The 14,322-nt window shown below is 50.5% G+C and overlaps 1 protein-coding gene across 2 annotated transcripts; it reads left to right on the top strand.

The window, feature by feature from the left end:
• The first annotated feature begins 652 nt into the window (after window positions 1-652).
• mms19 (MMS19 homolog, cytosolic iron-sulfur assembly component) lies at window positions 653-14,281 on the top strand. 2 transcript variants are annotated; one of them, XM_048986702.1, is made up of 31 exons: window positions 653-751; window positions 1,560-1,608; window positions 2,072-2,172; window positions 2,983-3,068; window positions 3,625-3,699; window positions 4,125-4,194; window positions 4,311-4,439; window positions 4,542-4,603; window positions 4,712-4,798; window positions 4,899-4,973; window positions 5,586-5,663; window positions 6,081-6,219; window positions 6,287-6,441; window positions 6,526-6,604; window positions 7,270-7,395; window positions 7,915-7,996; window positions 8,101-8,198; window positions 8,559-8,702; window positions 8,833-8,988; window positions 9,087-9,186; window positions 9,271-9,373; window positions 9,794-9,865; window positions 10,039-10,165; window positions 10,406-10,512; window positions 10,875-10,931; window positions 11,032-11,218; window positions 12,201-12,283; window positions 12,534-12,704; window positions 12,787-12,846; window positions 13,123-13,223; window positions 13,722-14,281. In XM_048986702.1, exons 1-31 carry the CDS (start codon window positions 664-666, stop codon window positions 13,747-13,749), a joined length of 3,075 nt encoding a protein of 1,024 aa, XP_048842659.1. In that variant the 5' UTR covers window positions 653-663; the 3' UTR covers window positions 13,750-14,281. The 2 variants fall into 2 exon arrangements, with proteins under 2 accessions (XP_048842659.1, XP_048842658.1); XM_048986701.1 differs by having other exon boundaries at window positions 7,267-7,395.
• Window positions 14,282-14,322: the final 41 nt, after the last annotated feature.

Below are 14,322 nucleotides of genomic sequence, written 5' to 3'. Positions count from 1 at the left end.
CTCCCAGTCCTGAAACGCATTGGTTAAAAGTCATTGTTTACTAGTCTGTGCGCTGACATGGCGAATCACATTTCCGTGACATGTGAAATATTAAATTGTAAATTTCGTCATAGTTTATTGTTCATAAAAAAATAATTCCCATCCAATTTTGGCAGCTGATATTTTCACTTTGCTTGAATCAGTTTTATTAACCAAGTATGGATGCATACAAAGAATCAGACATGGTGTATTCGGTCCAAATAAACAACTAAAAAAACCAAAGCTAAACTAAAAAACTAAACGGATACGTCATAAAAGCTAAGCATTAAGTAAAAGTTAATTCAGTGTTATTTTTCATAATCTCTTAATGGTATAAACACGTGAAAATGTTTCACATCAATAAAGGTCATTTACCTGCTCACATTCACTGTCTCTGAATCTCTGAGTAACGTAAACTTAAATCACCAAAGTTCTTACTGACAGCATCACTAGTATAGTATTTGTCACTTCCCGTCTTTGTGATTTAGTTCTACTCCATATACATCGTCTGCTCATGTCTCATACAAACGTATTCCGCAAAACCTGTGTTGCGTGCGCTCTAGTATTCATATTTCTATGATTTGTACTCTTCCTATTTCTATGATTTGCCAACATCTGCGCATGCGCAGTTTGGTTTCGCGCACGATGGCTACTGATGGTGAGGTACTGCTGGGCTTGGTGGAGGAGTTCGTCTCAGGACAACAGGACAGCAAGGCCGCGGCCGCGGCAAGAGGTAGCGAGCGGGATTTTGATCGGTGTCGAAAGCGTGCACTTAAGGGGCACCGGCGTGCTGAAGGACCTGGGGGCGAACACGATGCCCCTCGGAGCTGTGTCTTATGCCTCCCAGCTTCTCTGGTTTTTCGCTCTTTGCATAGCAGCAACACAAAGCCAGTCGTGTTAAATGTCTGATTTATTTAAGTTAACTCGCAGAAACGAGCCTCTAAATTATTACATTCTTCCGTAATGTTTACAGCCTGAAAATAATGTTACAGCTGTTCACAAACTGCACCGAGGCACCATTTGGCATCCAGAGTTCACTGTATTGTCTGGGAGGGTTTTCGGGACCAGACCTGTTGAAATTAATAATATTAACTGTGGGGATGGAGTTTGTTTCGGGCGACGTCATTATAATAATAAAAATAAAACATGTCTGACACTTTCAGTTGGCAAGAATGAGCCCGAGGCAGTGCCCTAAATGTCGCAATGTTCGTAATGCTGTCTGACATAGGTTAGATGCACCAAGCTTTACAGAGGGTCCCCAAATATGTCATCAGATACACGTAACCACCCCCACAGTGTTATCTGCTGTATAGTGTCACACAAGATTTACATTTCCCATTTGGAAAGGAACATTGTGGCTCCTTTCAGAGCCTGACCTTTGGAGATTTTGATTATGAAAATCTGATGTTGACTATTGTGGTAGGCCACATTACCTGCATAATTCTGATTATCAAGAGTTACGTGTTGTATGCTGCCCTCTATTTAAATGGGCCTCTAGTTCCCCAATGACAATGTATTAAACCCTTTATTTTCTTTGCAAGGCGTGAAGACTGGACAGTTTAAAATATTAGAACTGGTTGAAGCTTTGGGGTAAAGTATTATTTTTTATATATAAAATGTATACTTTTTGAATGCATTTCTATGCTGATGTTTTCGTGTATTATGTAATTATGTCATGATTGAGTAATGTAAGTTAATATAAGCCAGTTGCTGTGTCTGCCATTTTACCAGAGTTCCCATGATTTATAGGTTTACAGTTTTTGCAGGATGTGGAATGTCTGTTCCTGAGAGTGTCAAGTTGAGACTTTGCTGGTTAACTTCAGAGTGCCAGACCGTGCTTGTTTTCTAAAAGGGGCGCAGTGTTTGCAGGGTCCACCATCTGGCTGCCGAATGCTCACGTGTAACTGTTTTGAAACAAAATGGCCACTCGCCACAGATGCAGCTTTCGGAGCTGCGGTACGGCGGCCTTAGGGACCCCCAAGCTGCGTGTGTTAGAAACGTAATGGCCGCCCCCCAGGACTGGCTGTTCAGTGTCCCGTGTTTCTCCGCGCAGTCTGAGCCTGACGAGCTCCCAGCCGCAGACTCGGGCACGTGGCGTTCAGCTGCTGTCTGAGGTGCTCCGCGAGTGTGACAGCGGCCTCTCCGAAAAGGAAGGTGAGGCCTCCCTCTGACCCAGCACAGCGCATCAGCGGCTGCTGTTAATCACGTCCATTCAGGCTTTATGTGCCACATACGCAGTTATACCCGGTATAATGCGATAGGCTTGATTGCCTGTCTCTGGTATTATGAGACAAGAGAGGTAAGAAAGTACATAAACCGTGTGCAGTTGACAGTAGAGTGACAGATGGTGGAGCAGAGAGTCAAATGAATAAGTTGGTATTTACATATGTAAACAGTGTTTATGTGATTGTGCTGTGTGGGCTGTTGGAACATTAATTAGCGGCCCTTGGACATTGTCCTTGTGTTCTGTCAGACTTTCAGGGGAGACGTGTGTCGTGCGTTAAACCATCACAGGTTTTTGTCTGATTGAATGTTATCCAGCTCCCTAAACCTTACTGTAGGATTACAATCGGAATCCTTTTATTCACCGTGTGCAAAAAGGACAAGGAATTTTGTTTTGGTGATGGCATGAGTATACAATTTATACACAATGTCAAGACGAAAATACACACGACAATAAATCTAATAATGACACAAAGAGAGGCCGTGAATACACATCTCTGTGTCAGCTGAACAGAGAAATTACAGTCCTTAACTCTGTTACCATGGCTACAGTCACTTGTTTGGAGTTCTGATTGTCCTCGTGCCACTGTTTTTATTCGGAAAGCTGTTATGGTTCAGAGTTAGCAGTGGCTCTTAATCGTCATGCCTTACTGTGTTTGGAGCTGTCAGAAATGCGATTGGCTGTCGGTTTCACCACCTGCTTTTCACTGTTGTGTTTTTTTCTTTCCTTTTTTGTTGCAGTCGAGGTCCTTGTGGCTTTTTATGAAAACAGACTGAAGGACCACTATGTCATCCTGCCCCATGTTTTGCAGGGGATCAAGGCCTTGGTGAGTTTTTCGTTTGCTTTTTATATCTGAAACTTCATATGTCTGGGAGGTATTTTAATGCAAAAAGATATTGCCGTGTTTGATTTAGGTACTCAGAGGTTTTGTGTGTGTGTGTTTGTGTGTGTGAGAAAGTGATTTTCTAATTATTATTTTCCAAATACCATCGACCCATTCAGACGATCCTCAGCCGATAAGTTTCACACATCTGCCATCTTTTTTTTCATGTGTGGATTTTCTCTTCCGGCGCTGATGTTCTTTCTCTGTAACCACGGAAACTCTCAAGCCCAGACACCCAAGTCTCTTATGGTTTTAGACAAACCATGCGTCACCCGCTCGTAGCATATTAGCGTCGCTGCAGCCCTGCATCGCGGTGGCTCCTCTCTTTGATTTCCTGCGCCAGAATTCTCCCTTTTCTCTCAAGCCTGCAGTGGGGGCCACGCTCAGACCAGCCTCGTCGTCAGAGCTGTACATGCTGTAGATTTACAAACACGATAGGTCCAGTGAGGGAGCGTGTTGTTCCTTATGCTGTATATCCCATCTTGTATCTGTCTGTCAGACCAAGACTCCATTGTGGCCTCCCGGATTGGCTGTTTCAGTCCTGAGGTCTCTCTTCCGAGATATTCACGTGCAGGTAAGTCGAGGTCAGCGAAGGTGATCAGGGAGATGTTCCAAGAAGCAGGATTTCTCAGTTAGCTGGGTTAACTTAAGCTGGATGTCATGATTGTTGAATAAGCCCTGTATCTACTGTACGTTGAATTTTCACCGACGTGGGCTTCTCGAGCTTAAAAGACTTATGCTGTGTTCTGTATTAAATTAACAGTAATATAACTGGTTATTAATCCTACACTGATTATCCTTTAGAATAATTGGATCCGAGTGCACTTTTTCATTTAGGAGGTAGTTTAACTTCAGGCACACAGATGGATGGGCTCTCGGACAGATCTGCTAGGCCTGAGGGATATTGACTGTGATTCTGCACCACGGATGCGCCCAGATGAATGACTGCTCTCTCTCTTCTGACTCATTTTTGCCCCTCCCTACCTCCCCCACTGCAAGTCTTTAATGTTGGTGGAGAGATCATGTGTCTACAGCATTCTCATCAACCTGATGGAGTATAAGGAGGAGGGTAAGATGTCTGCTGGCAGAGTGTTAGACATGTTCGCTTTTCTGAATGTGTGAGGGACAGGCCTAAGTCTTCCGGTCATATTCACATGCACCAACCACCTCCCCCCTTCCCGCCAGAGCTGAAGGGGCTGGGCGCAGACTTCGTCTTCGGGTTTGTGCAGGCGATGGATAGCGAACGCGACCCCCGGAATCTCCTGCTAGCCTTCCAGATCGCCCGGAATATTCTCCTCAGAGGCTATGAGCTGGGTGAGGGCCGTGCCTGAGGGCGGACTCGCTTGCTGGGCGTGAGTGATGGTCTCGCCCCCGTCTCCATCCGCTGGAAATGACGCTGTTCTGCTTGTATCACAGGTAAATTCACGGAGGAGCTGTTTGAAGTGACATCCGGCTACTTCCCGTTAGACTTCACGCCTGTAAGTAACTATCCCTGAAAGCCAGGCCTGCCGATTTTATCATCTATTCATATTTAGTAGCATCCTGTGATGCTCAGGGTCTGAATTCCTTGTCTTGTTCCTCTGTAGCCCCCTAACAACCCTCATGGGATCACGCAGGAAGATCTGATTGTGGCTCTGAGAGGGGTGCTATCTGGGACGGCCCGCTTTGCGGAGGTAAGGAGGGGAGCGAAGACCCGATGGTGTTTGTGGTGGGGGTATCGGCAGCCCCTACAGGCACATCACCCACGGCCCATCTCTCCCCCCCCCACCCCAGTTCCTGCTGCCGCTGATCATCGAGAAGCTGGACTCAGACGTCCAGAAAGCCAAGTTGGACTGCCTGCAGACGCTGGTGAGGGATGGGCCCCGCCCCTCCACGTCAGGCCGCTGCTCAGATCCGACGCCTCCGGCTCGAATCCATGTTCGCTCCACTTCTCAAATGTCCCACGTAGCCATGTCGGTTTACTAATGTCCAAACAGGTTCCAACATCTGCTACGGAAGTGGAGTGTCACGATTCCGTGTATTAATGTTAATATTTAATGGTCTGTCTAATTTTCCCTTACTTATTGTTCGTCTTTATTGTCACTTTCTTAATTCAGTAATTAGTCCTGTCACTACAAGAACAGAGTCAGCTGTGGATTTGAGTCGCCCATGTTAAACTATTAAAGTATTAAACTATTCAAATAATAAAACGCTTCGGACCATCTGCCAAACCTGCACCCTTACCAATTCTAGAAAGTGAAGGCCTGTCTCATATATTAGCATAAATTTTAATAATATTTTTTTAGTTTTTGTTTAGTTTTTTAATTGCTTTCAACGCTGGTGCAAGCGGACTCACAACCACGATTAACTCAGATCCCATAGTGATGCAATATAACTTGTTCCTATTTTTCCTTGTTCTGTCCACACTGCTGCACTCATGCATCACATGTGACTGCTGTGTATGGCTCCCCCTGTTGGCAGGAGGCCTGCGTTTCCGTGTACTCCTACAGGGAGCTGAAGGCGTTCCTGTCGGGCCTCTGGGCCTCGCTGCGCAGAGAGGTGGGCCTCCGCGGACAACCTGGTCCACTGCCGTCTCGTTACTTACTGGGCCGGGTTACAGGTTAAAGCCCCCCTTGGGTTAAGTAACCTGCCCCTCGGCGCTGTATCAGTTGCCATCTCAGCACTTGAAGTGGGTAACAAACGCGCCTCCTTTACCACCATAAGGCAGTCATGCTGTTCTGATGACTATGGATGTTCATTTTTAATTTGAACGTGTTCAATTAAACAGTTCAATTCCTGGGCGGGGGGGGGGCATACCGGTTGTACCTTTGAACAAAATGCTCATGGTCATTTGTTGCAGGAAACAATATGTAATTGGGTAACCTTAGATACGTGTCAGGTAGCAGATGATGTAGTGGAAAAACCGTCCTAAAGATTCCTGCCCCACCCTGGCCTGCCTTGCCCCCCCCCCCACAGGTCTTCCAGACGGCCAGCGAGAAGATCGAGGCTGCAGGCCTTTCTGCCCTGAGTGCCCTCTCGGCCTGCCTGTCCCGCTCCGTCCTTGACTCGCAGGGTGACGACGTTCTGCATGTTTTCCTGGATCTCGTTGTCCAAGGTACTAAAATGCCAACATCCGCGAGTGTCGCACTGGCAGAAATGCTCACCTGTGCTCATCTCCGCAGACTGTCAGCATCACCTCTGTGAGCCCGACCTCAAGCTTGTGTGGCCCAGTGCCAAGCTGTTGCAGGCGGCCGCTAGCGCCTCCTACAGGGCAAGCCACAGAATTACGAGTGCGGTCTTGCCAAAACTGATGGAGCAGTACATCAGCGAAACACAGGCAAGCCTGGCTTTATTTTTTTTTCCACATGTATGTTTGTCTTTTTCAGTTGAGCCTCAAAGTCTAATATGCTGTCCCCTTTAGTGTGCTCACCGGCGCACCCTGCTGGAGGTCCTTCAGGGATTCGTGCAGCCGATACAGAGTAGTGTCCCCTTAGAGGGAGGTAAGGCTTCCTGGTAACGTGCTCCCAAACCTTCACTAGTTCCGCATTAGATACAGTATATGGCCAAAAGTACACGGACGCCAGCTTAAGGGAACTAATATGACGTTGATCAGCCCACTGTTGCTGTAATAGCCTCTTCTCTTCTGGGAAGGCTTTCCATTAGATATTGGGACATTGCTGGTGGGGTTTGCTGCCATTCACGTTGGGTGTTACTGGGTGATCAGGTCCCTTCTTGGGAACTTGTGTGGCCAATCACTGCGTAGCTGAACCTGCCGCCAGACATTTTGACCTTCACATCACTTTAGCAGGATAGAAATGAGGAGATCTGACTTGTTGGAAAGATGAGGTGCCCCATGATGGCCTCCTACGATGACGCCAAGTGGAAAGTCTCTAAGGTCTCCTGTACGACCAGCCATCCTTGCTGCTGTTTGCTGTGGGAGGTCATGTGACTGTGTGTTTTATTATTCACCTGTCAGCAGTGGGTGTGGCTTAATTAGGCAAATACTAGTAATGATAGGGGTGTCCATGTGCTTCTGGCCGTATGTTTTCTGCTGTCAGAAAGGTGCTTATTTTGAATTATGGTGGTGGTGTTCAGCATGTCCAGTGAGAGCAGCTGATTGGCTGCTTATGAGCATAGTACTGACACTCGGTCTCCTCCCCAGCAGATGAGAATGTGTTCAGTGCATTCCGCGAATCCCTCTGTAACGTCGTCTTCTCTGCCCTTTCGGAGTCCAACTCGGGACTGCAGGTCGCGGCCTGCCGTGTCCTCGCCTCATTGTGCCAACAGCCAGGTAGGTGGTCCTGGCTCCGCCCCCTCCTGGCTCTGCCCCCTACTGGCTCCGCCCCCTCCTGGCTCTGCCCCCTCCTGGCTCCGCCCACTTCTCCACCACAGCACTACTTCCCGTCTTGATCTGTCGTCAACATCCTTCAGGGTCATCACTGGGTCTCAAGCCCTCATCCTTGTTACAAAATACCCTGCTGCTGGTTAAATTTAAACCTGCCAAAAAGTATAGCACAACCCCCCCCCCCCCCCATGTCACAGTTACCCACTCGATGCTGAATATCGTAAAGGAATATCAGTGCGCCACCCAATGGTTCATTGATGCATGGTCAGCAGTTTCTGTGAAGGTCACGCATGTGTAAGCTGATGATTCTCCTGCTTCAGAGGACGTGTGACCTCAAGCTGGGACTCGGCGACACTGAAATTAAAACCCACTGTTGTCAGCCCTTTGTTTTGTACTCGGGCTGTAGCATCAGTGGTGATGATCATCATCGTCAGGGAGGCTGACACCCCTCTTTGCTCGCCGCAGGCCTTTTGTTGGCTTCGGATGTGGAGCTGGCCGTCAGTCACCTGACTCGACTGGTGTTGGAGGACGGGGAGCCCCAGGTCAGGTGAGCAGGCCACGCCTCAGTGTCTCCATGGCGACCTGACACGCGTCACACCAGTCCCGTCGGGCCGCCCATCCCCGTTGTGATTTCGATGTCCCTGTCCCCAGCATGGCTGTTCTGGAATGTTCCCGCGCTCTGTCCTTCCTGCACACCAGCACCTTCGCCGCCATCATGGTCCCTCGGCTCAAAGGAGAGATCTTCACAGGTGCCTGGGATGGGGGGGAGGGGGGAGGTCGTGTGTGACTGCTGGGACCCACACGCTGCTCCTGCTGTGTACGACGGGCATCACAGGCTCGCTGACACGGCTGTGTTACGGGACACTTCACAGCGTCGATGTCATGCTGGGAAAAGCCAGGAGATGAGAGGCGTCACCATAAAACTCCTCTTAGTCAAATATAGGCAGGATACGCAGCAGGGGGTGAGATTATTGCGACCCCTCTTTGGTTAAGGCTAAGTAGAATATTGTGAAATGTGAGCGAAGTTGCAGGCTGGTTGAGGTTATGGATGAATTGGTGGGGGGGGGGACGTGGAGTCACTGAGGAGGTGCTGCGCATGACCCCCACAGAGCCCATGGCCCAGGATGATGGGCCCTCCCCGAAAGCTTTGCGGGAGCGGTGCATGACCGCGCTGGCCGCCGTGTCGAATCAGCCCGGCGTGATACGGGAGAGCGCCCCCGTGCTGCTCGAGGTCCTGGCGTCTTCTCACACAGGTAATAAATTTGGGTGGGAAGATGGGTTTGCATTCAAGGGTACAACAGACGGTCCCTGTGATGGGGCAGGCTTCTGCTCTGTACCTCCTGGGGTGGATTCTGGGTCACAGCGATTCCCCTCCCCTACCAGGAACAGGGTCGTTCGCGGCGGATGATGCACTGGCAGCGTGCCGCAGTCTGCAGCGGATAGTGCAGCAGGCCCCAGACGTGGAGGACACTGGGAGATTCTTCCATGACATCATCATCCCGCGCCTTCTAGGCTTGGCGTTGCAGGCTGGCCTGTGGCGTAAGTACGGAGGTGGGGGGGGGGGGCACTGGGCTGCCATTGGGTTGCCATTGGGTCGATTTTAAAGGGAGTTTCAGGAACCGTCTCTGTGTGTCCAGGTGGGGTATCCCCGCCCCGGGAAAGCCCCCTGGCTGAGGAGCCAGTGTTGCAGGCCTTGGTGCCAGTGATGGGTATGGCCTGTGCCCGGCTACAGCCACAGTGAGTCCACTGCACATATGGTGAGCGTCCTCTGGGGGGCAAAGTGCGTCTCTGTGGTGGTAACGGCTGCATTTCTGCGGGCAGGCTGTCCGCCGTCACCGCAGCGCGGGTGGTGTCCCTCTTCCTGGACGGGGACGTGAGTTTCCTGCTGGAAGACGGGCTTCCCTCCGGACTGCAGCTGCTGAGAGTGAGCCTGACGACAGACACGCATGGTCAAACAGACGCGCGGTTCCATGTCTGCCCAGCAGGGGGACGTCTCACTGCATCTCAAGCTGCTTTAGTTTCAAAAGCCGCTGCAAGAAAATCAAAAAATTAAGAATATGACACATTTATCGTGCCAGAAATCACATGAAGCTGGAGAGGGTGAAGGAAAGGTGTTTTAAAGCATCTATTTCCAGGAGTTGTTCTTAAAAATCACAAAAACTGAAGTCCTGCAAATGAGAACTGGTGGAGACATTTGTACAGAAATACAGATGCAGGTCCCTGTGTCGTGAGCCTCACGTACATAAGACTCAAACACTCCTGAACTTCTGTATTTTGGTATTTGCTTCTGAAGAGGTGCATGCTGGGAAGGCAGTAGGCCCTGCTAACAGTGGCCATCTTTCAGGTGCAGCACTCCTGGAGCCTGTCGCAGCTGACATGCCTTCTCATGGCCTGCGTGTGCTCCGTGCCGCAGAGTGTAAGCCCTGCCCACCACGCCGCTCCATCTTCACCCCCTTTTGTTTTTTGTCTGTTTTTTTTTTAATGACCCTGCTCATGTCATGTAGTGACAGCATGTATCCTGTAGGGGAGCACTGTCTCAAAGGACAATCCTCAGAACAAAGGCAAGTAATTTAATGCTGCGCCCTGCAGGTGGAGCTGCCCCAGCTGGAGCGGTTGATGGCGGAGCTGGAGGAGCTCTCCTGTACCTCCACGTACCCCTTCTGCTACACCGCCGCTTCCAAGTGCTTTGCCGGCCTGGTGAACAAGAGGCCTGCAGGTGAGAGTTTACCCAGAATCCCCCCCTGTAAGTCACAGAATTAGTCACATCAGGTCTTGGAGACCCGCGCTTGGGTTGCCTGAGTAGCTTAACCCGTTTGAGACTGTGATGGACCCCACGCAGTTAATCTCCCTAGAGCACCTGTATCCTCCCAGTAATGGTTATGAGGTCCTGGAGCTTTTAGGGTGAACAGGGGTGGGTTCCGACTGAAAGGCTCAGCTGCGGATCTCCTGCTCCTAGGGGAGGCGCTGGACTTGCTGCTGGACAGAGTGATGGGGAGGATCTGCTCGGAGCTGGACCACGCCTCCTCTTCTGTCCGCCTGCAGGCCTTCACCCTGCTGCTCTGGGTGAGATGGGCCGCCTACCAGAATCGTGTTGCCATTATGTACCACCCTCAGCCCTCAAACTTGGTCCTGGTTTGTGGCGTATGTTCTTGTTTAGCATTGCTGTATTTAATTTGGTTGCTAAACCTTTAACCCGTAGCCCTGCTCTTACCTCCAAGGTGCCACCAGCGTGTCCGATAATCCCTCTGCCCTCTCGGCAACTTTTCTGCCGTCAAAAATTCTTACGGCTGGAGGTGTTTTTCTTTGGAGTGGTTCAGCGTTAAGCCCGTTTCTCTGCTCTGATCTGCGAGCTCACATTCTGTCGCCAGCAGGGCCCCATCTCTGCCTCCACACTCTGCTCAGAACCGTGATCCGCTGTTTTTTAGGTGACCAAAGCCCTTCTGATCCGATACCACCCCCGGGCCTCCGTGCTGACCGATAAGGTAACGCGTTCGGGTCATCAGTGGGTTAACTGAGGCTTTCTGGGGCACGAACCTGCAGCACCAGCGTGTTTAAGCTGCGCGCTCCGCTGTTCTGCTTCAGATGTTCTCTCTCTTGACGGACCGTGAGCTAGGCCCCCTAGTGGCCGACGGCTTTTCCGTCCTGATGAGTGACCCGGTGGACGTGCTGACCCGGGCGGGCCACGCTGACGTGCGCATCATGTACCGGCAACGCTTCTTCACGGAGAACTCTGCCAAGCTGGTACAAGGGTTCAACTCTGCGGAGAAAGGTACTGAGGGGGGTGGGGCCTGTGAGGGGGGCGGGGCTTGGGAGGGAGGGGGTGGGGCTTATGAAGAGGCGCCAAGCCTTAACTTCATCGAGGAGTTAAGGCTGAAAACCAGGACATCACCAAGCAATTTCACAACTAGTTTAAACTTTTGTGGCTGTTAATCAGACTGGAAATATCCTCATCAGTGGTGCATTTTTGGGCTGTGAACTGGCAACCTGCCTCTGCGTGGTTGAGTTGCCAGCAGAGGATTGCTGTCCCTATTGGTGTGAAATTCGAGAGATGCAGCACCCCTCCTGGCCGGAGGCTATGCATACGGGGTGTGAACTAGCAACCCAGCTGCACGCTGCTGAACACAAGGCAGGCAGGCCAGCGGCTGCACTGTCCTCGAACCCGTCTCCGGGCTCACATCCCATAAGTCCCCGGAAGCACCAGACGTGCAGAAAGTAGGTCAGCTCTCCTTTTGTGTTTGGCGCCCAGACAACGAGTCACAGGAGCAGCTCGGAGCGTCACCGCGGACATTTAATCACCAGGAGTCCTGCTAACCACTCGGCTAATGAATATTCATGAACCTGGGAGCCAGAATGAATGTCCCTGTCCTGAAGGGGCAGAACACTCTGTATCATACTGAGATATTTTAAATGAAAGTGTAATTCCAGTGACGTATGAAGGTGTTCATGTACAAGTAACAATTCATTATATGAGATTTTGTAGTCTGCACCCTTGTAGACAGTCTGCACGGCCTTCATTGCTATTCTGACCGCACAGAACACTTCCTTACATCGTTTTGCTTCTACTGTCCCAGTTCACTGCATAAGCAGAACGCTTTTTTGCTCAGAAGGTGGTTTCCATGGAGATGGAACAATCGGGCATTCTGTCAAGGAATTCCCAAAGTCCAGAGATTCTGTCGGCGGCCTGTGGGGGGAGTGACCTCGCCCTTGACACCTGCCTCCCTCTCTCGTTTGTCCCCCTCCCTCCTGCATAGAGATGAAGCCCGGCTACCTCAAAGCGCTCTCACACATCGTGAATAACCTTCCGAGGCAGGTCCAGCTGTCCGAGCTGCCAGCGGTGAGTTGCCCGGATGGGTGGGGGGAGGGAACATTTTGAACCAAGCAGAATGCCAGAGACACTTTGTAAATGTCTTTGAACAGACATTTCAGAGATAATTACACCAGGTGCAGAAATTAAAGACCCTGAAATCACAACAGAAGTAAGCAGAGAACAGTATTTAATTAGCGGCGCTTGGGATTCAGGCGCCTGGCTGTCAGCCGCGAGCTGGAGGTGCGACAAAGCAAAGGGTCTGTCTGTGCCTGTGCAGCTGCTGCCTCTCCTGCTGGAGGCGCTGTCGTGCCCGGACCAGGCGGTGCAGCTCTCCACCCTCTCCTGCCTGCACCCGGTGCTGATGGAATCCTTACCGGCGTCGACCCTCTGCCTCCAGCTCGAAGGACTCGTATCACACCTGCTTGGCCTCACCAGCAGCCCTACCATGGTACTCACCGCGCCCCCCCCAACAACAGGAGTACTTGTACAGTCCATCTGTCTGACTGATTTGTGTGTCCCCCCCCCCTCAGAAAGTACGCATCGCTTCCCTGCGCTGCCTTAATGCCGTGTCCCACTTCCCCGAACACGAAGTACGTAAGCATGTTCCCGACACTTCCTGCTAAACGGGGATCACATGACCAGCGGCGTGCTGAAGTGCCGCTTGGGGGTGGGGTGGGGGGGGCAGGTGCGTACCGCTGTGGTCGCCACGGCATCCATCTGACCGCGGACCTCAGAGTGGGTCAGTAATCTCTGTCTAACACACTGCTGCCGTCCTGGCTGCAGTTTGTCAGTCGCGGGTCAGTCTGTGGCTCATTCAGAAATAAAGGGGGTGTTATATTATCCATCATCCCCCCCCCCCCCCATAGGTCATCCCATTCCGCGATAGGGTTCTGAGAGCACTGGCCCCTCCCCTGGATGACAAGAAGAGGCTGGTGAGGAAGGAGGCGGTAGCGACGCGGGGAGAGTGGTGAGTCACGCTTAAACAATATGGCAACCCCGTTTCATTCCAAGCAGCACTTGGTTGTGCATGAATAGACAATGCATGGGATACAATGTGAGCTGTTTGAGGCGCCAAAGCAGCAGCAGTTCAGCAGCAAAACGGAAAATTCAACAAACAGAGATGCGTCATGGGTTTGGAAGTGGCTGGGAAGGCAACAGGCTCACGCAGCAACGGTCACTAAACGATAATGCGAAAACCACAGCCTAAGAGCGCAAGTCAGCGGATCCTTGAAAGGATTTTCATGTACTAAAGATCCAGATTAGAATCTGTACGGTTTGAGCATGATTAGCAAATAAACTGTAACTGCACTTTATATTAACCCCCGAAGTTGTGGTTTAGTAAAAACTCCTAAATGCTTTTTATTTGGAACTAACAAAATAATATCCGTCCCAGCATGAGGAAAATAATTATTCCTTACAAGGTGATTAAAATTCCAGGTAACGAGGAGTTTTTTCTGGTTTGCAGGTTCCTCCTAGGGAGCCCAGGAAGGTGAACACACCCCCACGTCGCTCTCTCTCTGGGGAGATGAGAGCATGTCCACAGCAGATGGCCCTGCACTCAAACCTGCCGCCACAACCTTGTATAAGCAGCGTAGCACACTTTATCGTACTGCTTCTGGCCTGAGAGGCGAGGGAAAGTGGGGGCCTAGAACCCAGATCACACCGGAAACATGCCCTAGCTCAAATGGACTCCTCCCCAGCGAATAGTGAGAGATGTTTGCAACAATCTCATAATACGAGACTACAGTATTCCCACTTACGCTCTCTAACCAGACAAGGAGGAAACAAAAAAAACTAACCACCTACCGCCGCCATGGAACAGGCAGGGATGTATGTTTCACATGGGTTAAACTGACATTAGTTAGTACTGGCACCTATTGTCAGTTCGTAAAAATGTGTGCTAATCCTGGTCCCCACCTGTCCGTCCCTGTTAGCCAACTAACCTTAAACCTCGCACAACTAAAGTCAGGGCTATTGTGGACACTATAAGTTTCTATAAATAAATGTCAGATTTTTATAAATGCATTTGAGTCTGGGATTTCCTAAGTAATTCACCTGTGCCTTGA

This window comes from Brienomyrus brachyistius, chromosome 20, assembly GCF_023856365.1.
Source record: "Brienomyrus brachyistius isolate T26 chromosome 20, BBRACH_0.4, whole genome shotgun sequence".
Taxonomy (NCBI): Eukaryota; Metazoa; Chordata; class Actinopteri; order Osteoglossiformes; family Mormyridae; genus Brienomyrus; species Brienomyrus brachyistius.
Note: the sequence above shows the minus strand (reverse complement) of the source record. Positions and strands in the feature narration are given on the sequence as shown.

What these genes read in the sequence shown, in the direction of transcription:
- mms19 (XM_048986701.1), top strand. Translation starts at nt 664, where the DNA reads ATGGCTACTGATGGTGAGGTACTGCTGGGCTTGGTGGAGGAGTTCGTC. An exon ending in CCTGGCGTCTTCTCACACAG is followed by an intron (nt 8,703 to 8,832) that starts GTAATAAATTTG and finishes CTCCCCTACCAG; the next exon opens with GAACAGGGTCGTTCGCGGCG. An exon ending in GTTCAACTCTGCGGAGAAAG is followed by an intron (nt 11,219 to 12,200) that starts GTACTGAGGGGG and finishes CCTCCTGCATAG; the next exon opens with AGATGAAGCCCGGCTACCTC.